Source organism: Schistocerca piceifrons, chromosome X (genome assembly GCF_021461385.2).
Source record: "Schistocerca piceifrons isolate TAMUIC-IGC-003096 chromosome X, iqSchPice1.1, whole genome shotgun sequence".
NCBI lineage: Eukaryota > Metazoa > Arthropoda > Insecta > Orthoptera > Acrididae > Schistocerca > Schistocerca piceifrons.
In genome coordinates, this window is record NC_060149.1 from 218331849 (window position 1) to 218345579 (window position 13731).

The following is a 13731-nucleotide window of genomic DNA, read 5'->3' on the forward strand; positions in this document are numbered from 1 at the left end:
TAGTTTCGGCAGATTCGGCACTGCAGTCACTGCAGAGTTGCGCCTATTACTTCGGACGGAAGTAGAGCATGCAGAAGATAGCGAGTCCAAATCGTAGTCAAAATGTGCATTCTCATTGTCGTGGTAGCTCGGAGAGAAGCCACAAGTACTTAAGTGTGCCGGTGAATGTCCGTTATGCACACAGTATTCACTCGACCGTGAGTGGTGGGGCTGGTTGTAGATGTCGGAGTAATTACTGTCCAGCACAGAATTGTTGACTTGATTAGAAGCAACACAAGGATCCCACACACATCCACTAGGATGCACACTCGGTGTGATATTTGCTGTTTGGCGAGCAATGAACACCTGTTGACTAGCCGGCGCGGAAGGATACACACGTGGCGGGAACTGATTCGAGTTTGAATTTACTACTGGATTTTCCAAAGTAGCAAAACCTTGCTCGACACCACGAACTGTATTGAATTGTGCGTTCGACACAGGAGGGAAGGTCTAGGCTAACAAAGCCAGAGTCCACAACTGTTGGTGGTTGGAAGAAACTGGCGGCATTCGATGAATTCCACTGCGTGTTCTGGCTGAAGGGTTCCGAAGATTCTTGTGGCATGTCCACTATGACGGCAGGAGTGCTGGAGAGGTGTTGCTGAAATCTGGGTGGCGGTGAGTGCTGAAAGGCCACTGTCTGGAGCTGAACAAAGGCCCTCGCGATCGCGGAGAAACCCGACGCGGTAGGCGCGTAAATAACCTTCGGGCGGTAACTCAGACGCGTATTACACAAAAAATGGGGTCACCAATGAGGGAATATGGAATAGTTGTCGGTAAACAACTAGAATTCTCTCAGATACAGATTTATGCACACTTAGCTTCTACACAGATACAAGTCCGGAGGCTAACTGCCGTTAGCGTCCAACATCCTGCCCAAAGCCCTCTCCTCAAAGATAGCACACTTACGCACTGAACAAATATCGATATTTATGGTGCTCTATGCCACAATAGTTATCTAATGCTGAAATTAGAGATTAACTTTTTGTCAAGGTTGAGGTACGGGAGAGTGTTGTACCTTGGAACACTTTTCAGACTTTAGCGTCTAGCCAGCCCTGTAAAAATTTTGATATATTTCCGTATTCCATTTTGAAATGATAGCATACTATATTCTATGCAAATTTAAAAGTGTTGCAATTAAAACAAATCTTGTAAATACTGCATTTTATAGCCTGTGTGTTACATTATTACTGTACAACACACCAGTAATTAGTAAGTGAAATCAAATTATAAAGAAGAATTATCAAAACCCAGTTAGAAGTTACTTAAAAAAAAAAAAAAAATAGAAGCTATTGGCAACTAACAAAAATTTCCATTTTCAAGACAGGAAAAATTGTTAAGACATTAAAGAAACTCAGTTCACTTCCAAATATTACATGCTTCATGGTAAAGCAACCTGTTTCAATGTACAAGAAGGTGTATGATTGATGAAGTATGGGGTAACCATCCACATGTTAGGTAACTTGTTTTAAAAATATACAGAATTTTACTTGCCATAGGCCGGCCGAAGTGGCCGAGCGGTTATAGGCACTTCAGTCTGGAACTGCGCGACCGCTACGGTCGCAGGTTCGAATCCTCCCTCGGGCATGGATGTGTGTGTCGTCCTTAGGTTAGTTAGGTTTAAGTAGTTCTAAGTTCTAGGGGACTGATGACCTCAGATGTTGAGTCCCATAGTGCTCAGAGCCATTTGAACCATTTTTTTTTTACTTGCCATAAAACTCTCTACCCTCCAGATAACTTTAATATATTATAAACCACTTAAATATCTAGAGCTCACAATATTTACAAGCCCTCAACAAAACACAGCCTCATGTCTCACAATAACAAAAACAGTAGAAAATGCTGGAAACTGCTTGTGGCAGTTTATGGTACACTTCCCTTGATCTGATTCAAGGATCAGTCACTAGACACTAGCCACCCACCCACCAGGAAACATCATCATGCGCTCCTGTGTATACTGTCCTGCAGGTACAACACTCTCCTCCATGTACATAACCTTAAAATTTTAATTCATTTCCTGTGCAAAGAACTGATGCCTCACAAACCCCATTCTGGTAACAGTTCTACCCACTGGTATCACATTTGCTGACTATTCTGTACAACAAACTGTTCCAAAAAATAAAGTGTTTTAGGGAGATCTAAGGTGGTGCATCAATTAAACTGTTAATTTTTGTAGTGTGCAAATAAATGTGAAAAGAACAAAATATGGAACTTAAACTTTGCAAACATGTAAATTAGCATGGCACCTGCCTGATTCGCTTCGTTTCTGTCAGCCAATGAAACCTCAGGCTACACTATAGATCAGGCTGTCACCACAAACTTCACTTCAGTAAAACTAATATTGCATCTATATTGAAATAAGCAATCTCATTGTTGTTTTGTATCACCAGAAACACATTTGTGTGACATTGCCTGCCCTGTGCTGTTATTGGCTGATAAAATTAAACCGAGCAGGCTCCATCTTGATTTATGTGTTTGTGAAATAGTATTGTGTTTGGCAGTATTCATATTCATAGATGTGCCCTATGAAAATTTTCAATTTAATTGATGCACCAGATTAAGATCTCTCAAAAACGTGTCATTTCTGGTACAGTTTCTTGTGCAACAGTGCCAGGAAATGTGATGTCACTGGATAAAATTTTTATCTCTATTCCCAGCTACAAATCCACTTCTAATGATCTTGATGTCAATGGGACGTTAAATGCTAATCGTCCTTCCTTCCAAGTTACAATGGCTTGGAGATGGATTCATTATTGTGGGAAATGGAAATTTTTGTGATAAAACCAGCAAACTTCTAAAAAAACATGAAGAAAGAAATACTTCAGGCAGAAGTGAAGGAAACATTGAAACACACTGCGTTCCAACTTCAAACTAGGTTGCCAACTTTTACGGCCACAGATCCTTGCAAGTCTGTGTTCACAGTCCTAGGTTCTTGTCTTAACTCTAGGGTGATAATGAACTCTTTTAATGTTGACATGGCCCGTTATGTATATGTGGAATCGCAGTTTTCAGCAGTATAGTGTTTTTCAAATCTCTTCAGAGTCTACTGGAAAGCACCTTTCCATGCAACCAGAAAATATAAACAATGTCAATTGGCTGCTGTTGTACTGAAGGTAGTTTGTCTTCCGTCTTCAAATATAGACCCCAAGCTGGTGTTTTCACACTGTAATGAAGTATTGGCTAATGTGTCTCAAGAGAACTTGGAAGTTATGAGACTGCTTTCCTTTTAAATGTTTTCAACAGTGCTTGATTGCAGAGTTACATGTTATTTTGTTGATTAGGTTTAATAGGTTCAACACAAATGGTTTTTTTCCAATAACTGAAATAAATGTGATGTGTTGTGACAATAAATGCAAAGTAATTTGTAAGTATATGCACATTGTTATAATGTCAAGTTGAACACACATATTTCGAAATGACACAACACATTTAAGTCACTGAGCAAGTTGACAAAGCAAGACATGTGAACCCGGGTAACATTCGAATGAGCACTGAGTCCAAGTCTAGCGGCCGCTGGCTGGCTGGCTGGCCGCTTAGGTGGCACGGCTGCTGCTTGGCTCGCAGACAGCGCCACATGTAGACGACGAGCGTAATTGTGCGGCGGCACTTTGAATGATCGGCGAGTCACAACACTTTTCCCCCCTTTGAAATTTTTGCACTGGTCTTGATGGAGGTGGCCTGTAGATTGCTAACGTCCATGGGTGTTGTTTGACTGGCCGTAAAGTCTCGAGGAGGAGGCTTCCCGTACGGACGGAAGTGTCCCCGATGATACCGGGTCGAGGTGACAGGAGACATATGGATCAAATCGGCTGGGGCCCCATGCACCAATCTGCCCGTTGCGGCAAGTCCAGTTGATATAACAGGAGACATGAGTGATGGACTTCATCTAGAGTCGGATTTGCCAACTGAAGGGCACGTTGCCGAACTTCATTGTCGGGCGCCGACCGGATAATAGCATCCCGTATCATGGAATCGGCATAGGATTCTTTGTGAATGTCAGTAACAAATTGACACTTTTGACTGAGGCCGTGAAGTTCAGCAGCCCAAGCGTGATAGGATTGATGCGGTTGTTTTTGACAACAATAAAAGGCAACACGAGAGGCTACCACATGCGTTTGCTTGTGAAAATAGACAGATAGAAGTGAGCACATTTCAGCAAAGGACAAAGACGCAGGATGTTTCAAAGGAGCCAATTGCGACAACAACCGATACATTTGAGGTGAAATCCATGAAAGGAACAGAGACTTACATGTTTGTTCGTCCGTGACATGAAATGCCAAGAAGTGCTGTCGAAGACGTTTCTCATAATGAGACCAGTCTTCCGCTGTCTCGTAGTAAGGAGGAAAAGGAGGTAAAGACAATGACGAGGAACGCCTTACATGTTTGTTCGTCCATGGCATGAAATGCCAAGAAGTGCTGTCGAAGACGTTTCTCGTAATGAGACCAGTCTTCTGCTGTCTCGTAGTAAGGAGGAAAAGGAGGTATAGACAACGACGAGAAACGCCCCGCATTTGATGCCGCGACAAAATCGCGAATTGCCGATGTTAGAAGCGTTTGCTGTTCAATGAGACCTTGCAACAGTTCCTTGACAGTAGCCATGGAAACCTGTGGGTCAACAATGAAAAGGAAAAATCCACTACCTCGTCACCAGTTGTTATAATGTCAAGTTGAACACATATATTTCGAAACGACACAACACATTTAAGTCACTGAGTAAGTTGACAAAGCAAGATATGTGAACACAGTAACATTCGAATGAGCACTGAGTCCGCTGGCTGGCTGGCCACTTAGGTGGCGCGGCTGCTGCACGGCTGGCAGACAGCGCCGCATGTAGACGACACGCGTAACTGCGCGGCAGCACTTTGAATGATCTGCGAGTCACAACACACATAAGGTTTGGTTCCGTGGGGAAGGAGATGTGCCCAGAAGCTATGTTTATTTCACGTAGTAAAGGGTGCAGCAATCAGTCACAAATAATTTTTATTGCATATCCAGAATTTGGTCACTGTGTGACCATCTTCCGTGTTAACTCAGCCTTTGGTGTGAATAGTCCAGTTGGTAGTGTGTGTGTGTGTGTGTGTGTGTGTGTGTGTGTGTGTGTGTGTGTGGTTTTAATGCTTTAACTTACATTTACTGCACTGATGATGGCCACACAGGGATGGAAATATAGATATACAATAAAACATTATCTGCAGCTGATTGTTGTACCTTACACTACTTGGTATATGAACATTTTGCACCTGGGGGGGGGGGGGGGGGTCAAATGATAAAGTGCATCCCTGGAAAGTGAAAGGTCACAGGACTGAATCTGGGTTGGACTGCAGAATATTTCAGTCTGTGTTTAACCTAGCATGTACCTTTCAATAAAGTGTAGGTTCACCAGGAATGACACATGGTTTGGATTAAACTGTAGGTCCCATTTCCTTGGTAGGATTGGTGTGGTAGGTTAGGGATGCCAAAGTCACTGAAGCAGCGTCCAATTAAAAGACTTGACCAAGCTGTTGAGTCACATGGAATTACTATTATTTTGACCATAACATTGAAAAATCATAAAATAAGACCCAAATGAATAACATACTTGAAAATAAGCCATTAAAAATTAACAATGAAGTTGTTGAAAAATGGCACTAATTTGACAAAAAAATAACATGGAAAATCAACAGTTTTCTTTTTCCTTTCCTTTTCTTTTCTTTTTTTTCCCATCAGTCTTCTGACTGGTTTGATGTGGCCTGCCAAGAATTCCTCTCCTGTGCCAACCTCTTCATCTCAGAGTAGCCCTTGCAACCTACATCCTAAATCTTTTGCTGGATGTATTCCAATCTCTGTCTTCCTTTACAGTTTTTTCCCTCTACAGCCACCTCTAGTACCATGGAAGTCATTCTCTGAGGTCTTAACAGATGTGATATCATCCTGTCCCTTTTCCTTATCAATGTTTCCCACATATTCCTTTCCTCTTTGCTTCTGAGCAGACCTCCTCAATCCTTACCTTGTCAGTCCACCTGATTTTCAACATCTCAAATGCTTTGATTCTATTCTGTTCCAGTTTTCCCATAGTACACGGTTCACTACCGTACAATGCTGAACTCCAGACGTACATTCTCAGAAATGTCTTCCTCAAATTAAGGCCTGTGTTTGATATTAATATACTTCTCTAGGCCAGGAATGCCCTTTTTGCCATTGCTAGCCTGCTTTTGACATCCTCTTTCCTCTGCCCATCACTGGTTATTTTAATGCCTAGGTAGCAGAATTCCTTAATTTCATCTATTTCATGACCATCAATCCTGATGTTAAGTTTCTCACTGTTCTCATTTCTACTACTTCTCATTACCTTTGCCTTTCTTCAGTTTACTCTCAATCCATACTCTGTACTCATTAGACTGATCATTCCATTCAGCAGATCATGTAATTCTTCTTCACTTTCACTCAGGATAACACTGTCATCAGCGAATCATATCATTGATATCCTTTCACCTTGAATTTTAATTCTAGTCCTGAATCTTTCATTTCCACCATTGCCTCTTCAGTGTGCAGATTGAACCGTAGGGGCGAAAGACTACATCTCTGTCTTACACCTTTTTTTAATCCGAGCACTTTGTTCTTGGTCATCCACTCTTATTATTCCCTCTTGGCTCTTGTACATATTGTATATTACCTGTCTCGCCCTACAGCTTACCCCTATTTTTCTCACAATTTCGAATATCTTGCACCATTTTACGTTGTCAAACACATTTTCCAGGTCAACAAATCCTATGAATGTGTCTTCCTTTCTCTTTATTCTTGCTTCCATTATCAACTGCAATGTCAGAATCGCCTCTCTCATGCCTTTACCTTTCCTAAAGCCAAACTGATCGTCATGTAGTACATCCGAAATTTTCTTTTCCATTCTTCAGTGTATTATTCTTGTCAGAAACTTGGATGCATGAGCTGTTAAGCTGATTGTGTGATAATTCTCACGCTTGTCAGCTCTTGAAGTCTTTGGAATTATGTGGATGATATTTTTCCGAAAGTCAGATGGTATGTCACCAGACTCATACATTCTACACACCAACATGAATAGTCATTTTGTTGCCACTTCCCCCAAAGATTTTAGAAATTCTGATGGAATGTTATCTATCCTTTCTGCCTTATTTGATATTAAGTCCTCCAAAGCTCTTTTAAATTCTGATTCTAATATTGGATCCCCTATCTCTTCTAAATTGACTCCTGTTTCTTCTTCTATCACATCAGACAAATCTTACCCCTCATAGAGGCTTTCAATGTATTCTTTCCACCTATCTGCTTTCTCCTCTGCATTTAACAGTGGAATTCCCATTGCACTCTTAATGTTACCACCCTTGCTTTTAAAGTCACCAAAGGTTATTTTGACTTTCCTGTATGCTGAGTCTGTCCTTCCGACAATCATTTCTTTTTCGATTTCTCCACATTTTTCATGCAGCCATTTCGTCTAAGCTACCCTGCACTTCCTGTTTATTTCATTCCTCAGTGATTTGTATTTCTGTATTCCTGAGTTTCCCGGAACATTTTTGTACTTCCTCCTTTCATCAATCAACTGAAGCATTTCTTCTGTTACCTATGATTTCTTTGCAGTTACTGTCTTTGTACCTATGTTTTTCTTTCCAACTTGGCCCTTTTTAGAGATGTACATTCCTCTTCAACTGTACTGCTTACTGAGCTATTCCTTATTGCTGTATCTATAGTCTCAGAGAACTTCAAGCTTATCTTCTCATTCCTTGATACTTCCATATCCCACTTCTTTGCATTTTGATTCTTCCTGACTAATCTCTCAAACTTCAACCTACTCTTCATCACTACTATGTTGTGATCTGAGTCTACATCTGCTCCTGGCTATGCTTTAAATCCACTATTTGATTTCAGAATATCTGTCTGACCATGATGTAATCTAACTGAAATCTTCCCGTATCACCTGGCCTTTTACAAGTATACCTCCTCCTCTTGTGATTCTTGTAAAGAGTATTCACTATTACTAGCTGAAATTTATTACAGAACTCAGTTATTCTTTCTCCTTTCCCATTCCTTGTTCCAAGCCCATATTCTCCTGTAACCTTTTCTTCTACTCTTTCCCCTACAACTGCATTCCAGTTCCCCATGGCTGTTAGATTTTCATCTCCCTTTACATATTGTATTACCCTTTCAATATCCTCATATACGAGTACTATCTCTATCTCTTCATCTTCAGCTTGTGATGTTGGCATTTATACCTGAACTATCATTGTTGGTGTTGGTTTGCTGCCAGTTCTGATAAGGACAATCCTATCACTGAAGTGGTCACAGTAACACACTCCCAGCTCTACCTTCCTATTCTTAACAAATCCTACTCCCGTTATACCATTTTCTGCTGCTGTTGATATTACTCTATACTCATCTGACCAAAAATCCTTTTCTTCTTTCCATTTCACTTCACTGACCCCTCCTTTATCTAGATTGAGCCTTTGCATTTCCCTCTTCAGATTTTCTAGTTCCCTACCACATTCGAGCTTCTGACATTCCACGCCCCGGCTCGTACAAAGTTATCCTTTTGTTGATTACCCAGTCTTTTTCCCATGGTCACCTCCTCCTTGACAATCCCCTCCCAGAGATCCAAATGGGGGACTGTTCTGGAATCTTTTGCCAATGGAGAGATCATTGTGATGATTTTTCGATTATAGGTCACATGTCCTGTGGATAGACAATATGTGTCTTTAATGCAGTGGTTTCCATTGCCTTCTGCATTCTCATGCCATTGATCATTGCTGATTATTCTGCCTTTAGGGGCATTTTCCCACCCCTAGGACAAGAGAGTGCCCTGAACCTCTGTGTGCTCCTCTGCCCTCTTTGACAAAGCTGTTGGCATGATGAGGGTGACTTCTTATCCCAGATGTCTTCGGCTACTAATATATCTATCTACAACTTTTTGTTGAAAACATGGCACTGTTACCTGTGCCTCATGCTTGGAGTTCTGAATGAGCGTTTTCTCTCCTCACTGGCACTGTTTTGTTTCATTATACCTCCCCTTTGATTCGCAACATACAGAAATAATATATTAAGTTTCAAATGTATTATGTTATCACTGGTCCTGTTTAAAATCTCTGTGGTATCTGTAACATTTTAAATAACAAGACTGTAATAACAAATTTTGCCATTGTTGAGTGCAACCACCTGAAGGATATTTTTATCTATTTTTGCAGCTCGTACATAGTGTACATCTTTTCACAGAGTTCTATAACAGCCAGCGCAGTGGTAGGAAACTCTGTTGGTTGTTCAACGTATCGAACGGAGAACTGGTTACACACTGCTTCAAAAGGAGGTATGTTACTTATTCATCTATTGGTATATACTGGGTGATCGAAAAGTCAGTATAAATTTGAAAACTTAATAAACCACGGAATAATGTAGATAGAGAGGTAAAAATTGGCACACATGCTTGGAACAACATGGGGTTTTATTAGAACAAAAAAAAAGTATTGCTAGACGCGTGAAAGATCTCTTGCCCACGTCGTTTGGTGATGATCAGCCACCACTTTCGTCATGCTTGGCCTCCCAGGTCCCCAGACCTCAGTCAGTGCGATTATTGGCTTTGGGGTTACCTGAAGTCGCAAGTGTATCATGATCGACTGACATCTCTAGGGATGCTGAAAGACAACATCCGACGCCAATGCCTCACCATAACTCCGGACTTGCTTAACAGTGCTGTTCACAACATTATTCGGCGACTACAGCTATTGTTGAGGAATGATGGTGGACATATTGAGCATTTCCTGTAAAGAACATCATCTTTGCTTTGTCTTACTTTGTTATGCTAATTATTGCTATTCTGATTAGATGAAGCACCATCTGTCGGACATTTTTTGAACTTTTGTATTTTTTTGGTTCTAATAAAACCCCATGTCATTCCAAGCATCTGTGTCAATTTGTACCTCTCTATCTACACTATTCCGTGATTTATTCATTTTTCAAATTTATACTGACTTTTTGATCATATAAAACGTCACTTGAACAGATATGTATCTTTTGTTGTAAACCTATAAAATAATGTGTAATAAATAGTGTGTTTAAGAAAGTTTTATGATATCTGATGTAAACAAGTGTATTGCTCTTTGCTTTGGTTGTATTATGTTCTGCAATTTGTGGTGCTCATTCCAAATACAAAAGACTTATGTTTGACAGTGCCTAAAAGCCTAAAAACTCCACTTAAAAACTTAGATCTTACAGGCCGTGTAATAACCACACTAAACTGTATAGAGGCATGCCTTACTGTGACTATTCATGAGAAATTTTTTGACAGTTAGTAATAAAATAATGCCCTCTCTACAGAAATCATCAATTTGTGGAAGCCAGTCAGTTTCCATCCTCTTTTGCTACCTCCCTGACCTTCTATAGCATTCATTCTGAAAACTAGCAAATTTTCTTTCTTTCCTGCATGTGCCTGTTAAAAACACAACATTTCTGCCTTTTGGTGAGCGGTCTCCTTTACTTGTAAATGATTTATTTTGGTGTATTTGTCAGGTAATCATTAAAATTTTATTCAGCAGCAATTTCATTTCAAAAGGATTGTATGGAGTGACTTATAGATTTCATTTTCTACTGTTTTGTTTCTTTAAGGTCTTTCCTTTCTGTATCTAAAATACGAGCATCCTTGAGTCAAGCTTTCTGAAAAGAGCTGCCACCAAATGGACTATTAAGCTGTTTCTAAATTGTTTCTATCTGTACTGTCAGTTATTTGCGATGGGATTTGATGCAATTACACCTTCTATACAAAAAATTTGAGGGACATCTTCTTTGCCTCAGGTTAAGTGCTTACTTATCAGAACAGTTCCTTTCTCCTGAGGTTTCTTTTCCCCTGTAAAATATTTTCCAAACTTTATTTCCGTACAAGATATTTCATCTTTGAGGATAATACTTCCTCCTGTTTTTGGTGTGCCAGCTTTTATATCTTCCACGTGTAAGTAACTTCGAGAGTGCTTAGTGTCAGTCATTGCTTCACATTTACTAAATTGCCAATATGAGGAAGCATTCATTCTGAAAACTAGCAAATTTTCTTTTTTTTCCTGCATGTGCCTGTCAAAAACTCAACACTTCTGCCTTTTGGTGAGTGGTCTCCTTTGCTCGTAAATGATTTATTTTCTTAACATTTCTGATACATTCACTTTTTATACATAGTTAACCATGTTAACCATCTTCTATGATTTCAGATCAGCCTTTCATCCTTTCAGCAGTTCATAGTTCTTGTGTACGCTGAAATACTGGTTTCCAGTTTGGTGCCAAAGCTCTTTTGAAATTTAAGTCATTGCTGTTTACCACCTCCTTTCATATTTTCTCTGCATAATGTATGCACTTTTCCCAGCTGTTAGCAGGTTTCATCCTTTGTCCTTCATCCTGCATTTATTTATTTTTTTAATTATTGCCTTTTGTTTGGCTTTGAATATTGCTTTATGATTCTTCTTTTTTTGGCAAAATTTATTATTTCATTTGTTTTTCCTGTTGACCAATTATCAATTATGTAAGGAGTGAGGGAAGAATGACTGTTTAAATGCCTCTGTACACAGCATAATTAGTCTACTCTTTCTTCACGGGTCATATAGGAGAGAGAGGCAGGTGGCTTAAGTATATTTCTAGATTCTTCACTTAGTAACAGTTCTTGAAATTTTGTAAGTTAGCTCTCATGAGATAACTGGCACCTGTCATAAATGTCTGTCAATTCAGATTTTTCAGTATACCTGGCACTCTCCCATGAGTCAAACAAACCTGTGACTATTTATGCTTCACTTCTTTGAGTATATTTAATATCTCCTGGTAATTCTATGTGGTGTGGATCCCTCACACTTGACTAATATTCTTTAATGACAGACACAAGTGTTCCGTGTACAATTTACTTTGGAAACTGACTTAATTTTCCTAATATCCTACCAATTAACTAAGTCTGCCACCTCCTTTACCTATGTCCAAGCTTATGTCACTATTCCGTTTCATATTCATACAAATTGTTACACCCAGCTGTTTGTATGTGTTGACTGATTCCAGTTTTGACACACTAATATTGTAAACAAATATACAAGAAGGTGGCCAGTGTGATAGTTCATAAAGTATTACTGTGAAAAATAGTGTCCTGCGAAGTGAAAAAGTAAGTTGTACAATGTGTGAAGATGAAATTATGAAGCTGAAAGAATGTATTTCAGGTTTGCAACTCATTATTTATGAATTAAAAATGGGTATCTCAAAACTTCAGAAAGAAACAACTGAATCACTAGTGAAGCAATATGAGGCAAATCTTCCACAAGTTAGTTCAAACAGTTAAGAAAAATAGACAGAAGTGTCATATAAAAATAACATATATAAAGTGAAAATTGCCATGTAGTGTATGGAAATTTAGTAAATGGCAGTTGTTTTCAAATATTTTCTAATATGGACTGTGCAAAAAATAAACAGTGTGTAACCATGTGACAAGATCTCTCATTGACAAAAATAACAACATAGAAAATGTGATTCAAGACACCACAGGTACCTGTATTGGTTATAGACCAAATAACAGTGATTCTCCCACAACAGATACATGTAAGATAGACATTTACACTGATTGCCTCCGAACTGCAAAGTATGTGTAGATATGAGATCAACAGCATAAAACCAGGTGCAAATTTCAAGGCAGCAACTGCAGTCAGTCACAAAAAAAATTACGTGCTAAACAGTAGTGATTTTTCTGTCTTTCTTGCAGGGATGCAGCAAAAAATGATGCAAAAGATTTTGTGCTTTCACTTAAACACAGACAACACAAATTCAGAAATGAAAATGCGGCCATTTTTTCTGTACCCTATCATCAAGGTCTACATAATTGGTCCTGTGTGAATAAGGAAGTAAAAGAGATAAATAAAGCTGTGCAGAATGTATGCAGGCAATTTAAAAGTGCAACATACATTGATATAAGCACACTAGGGAAATAATTTCATGCAGCACATGGGTTCCACATCAACAGAAAGGGAAAGTCATTGATCATAAGATCTCAGATGTAGTTCACATGACATCAAACATGTGGTGAGGTATTAAACACCTTAAACCTTTGAGAGATATGAATTTAGCTTCCAATGTGGTGGAACAGTACTGATTTCTATCACAACCAAGAGTGATGATGAAAATGCTTTTTTAATGGAAGTCAAAATTTCAGCAGTTCCAGCTTAGACAATTACAATACGTATGATTTGAATATACCGTGTCAGATGAGTGCTCGATTGGGGAGGAAAACAGTGATAAAATATCTGTGTTACTGCTTGTCAATATCTGTTGTATAAGAAATAAACCATTAGAATTGGAACATTTTTGTAGCATTAAGGATGTAGATGTGATATGTGTTTCAGAACTATGGCTAACAGAAAATCAAGTTGACAATTTAATTGCTCAAGGATACAGTGTAGCTGACATAATGTGTAGGAAGCACAGGAACAATTGTGGTGCTAGAATTTACATCAAGTACTTCCTGACATTTTCAAAATTATAGTCTGCTTAAAATTACAGTGACACCTACAGCAGAAACAGAAAGGCATAAAGGGGCAAAGGAGCAGTGAGGGGGTGAGTGGGGGGTAGAGCCCATGCCAAACCTTCACCCTACCACCACAACACTTCCCACTTGCATTATGGGACAGTTTGAGGCAGCTTGCTGGTTGCAGTGTTGTTATTGTATTTGTTGTTACTGTAATTTGTTGTGCA

At 39.3% G+C, this 13731-nt stretch overlaps 1 protein-coding gene across 3 annotated transcripts in view; it reads left to right on the forward strand.

Moving 5' to 3' along the window:
• LOC124721647 (cullin-1-like) overlaps positions 1–13731 on the forward strand; it is a 248952-nt gene that overhangs the window by 173808 nt on the left and 61413 nt on the right. For 2 of the 3 annotated variants that reach the window (XM_047246710.1, XM_047246711.1), the window contains exon 12: positions 9222–9340. In XM_047246710.1, coding sequence (XP_047102666.1) covers positions 9222–9340 — 119 coding nt within the window. The remainder of the gene's footprint in view (positions 1–9221; positions 9341–13731) is intronic. The other variant, XM_047246712.1, reaches the window with a different exon arrangement.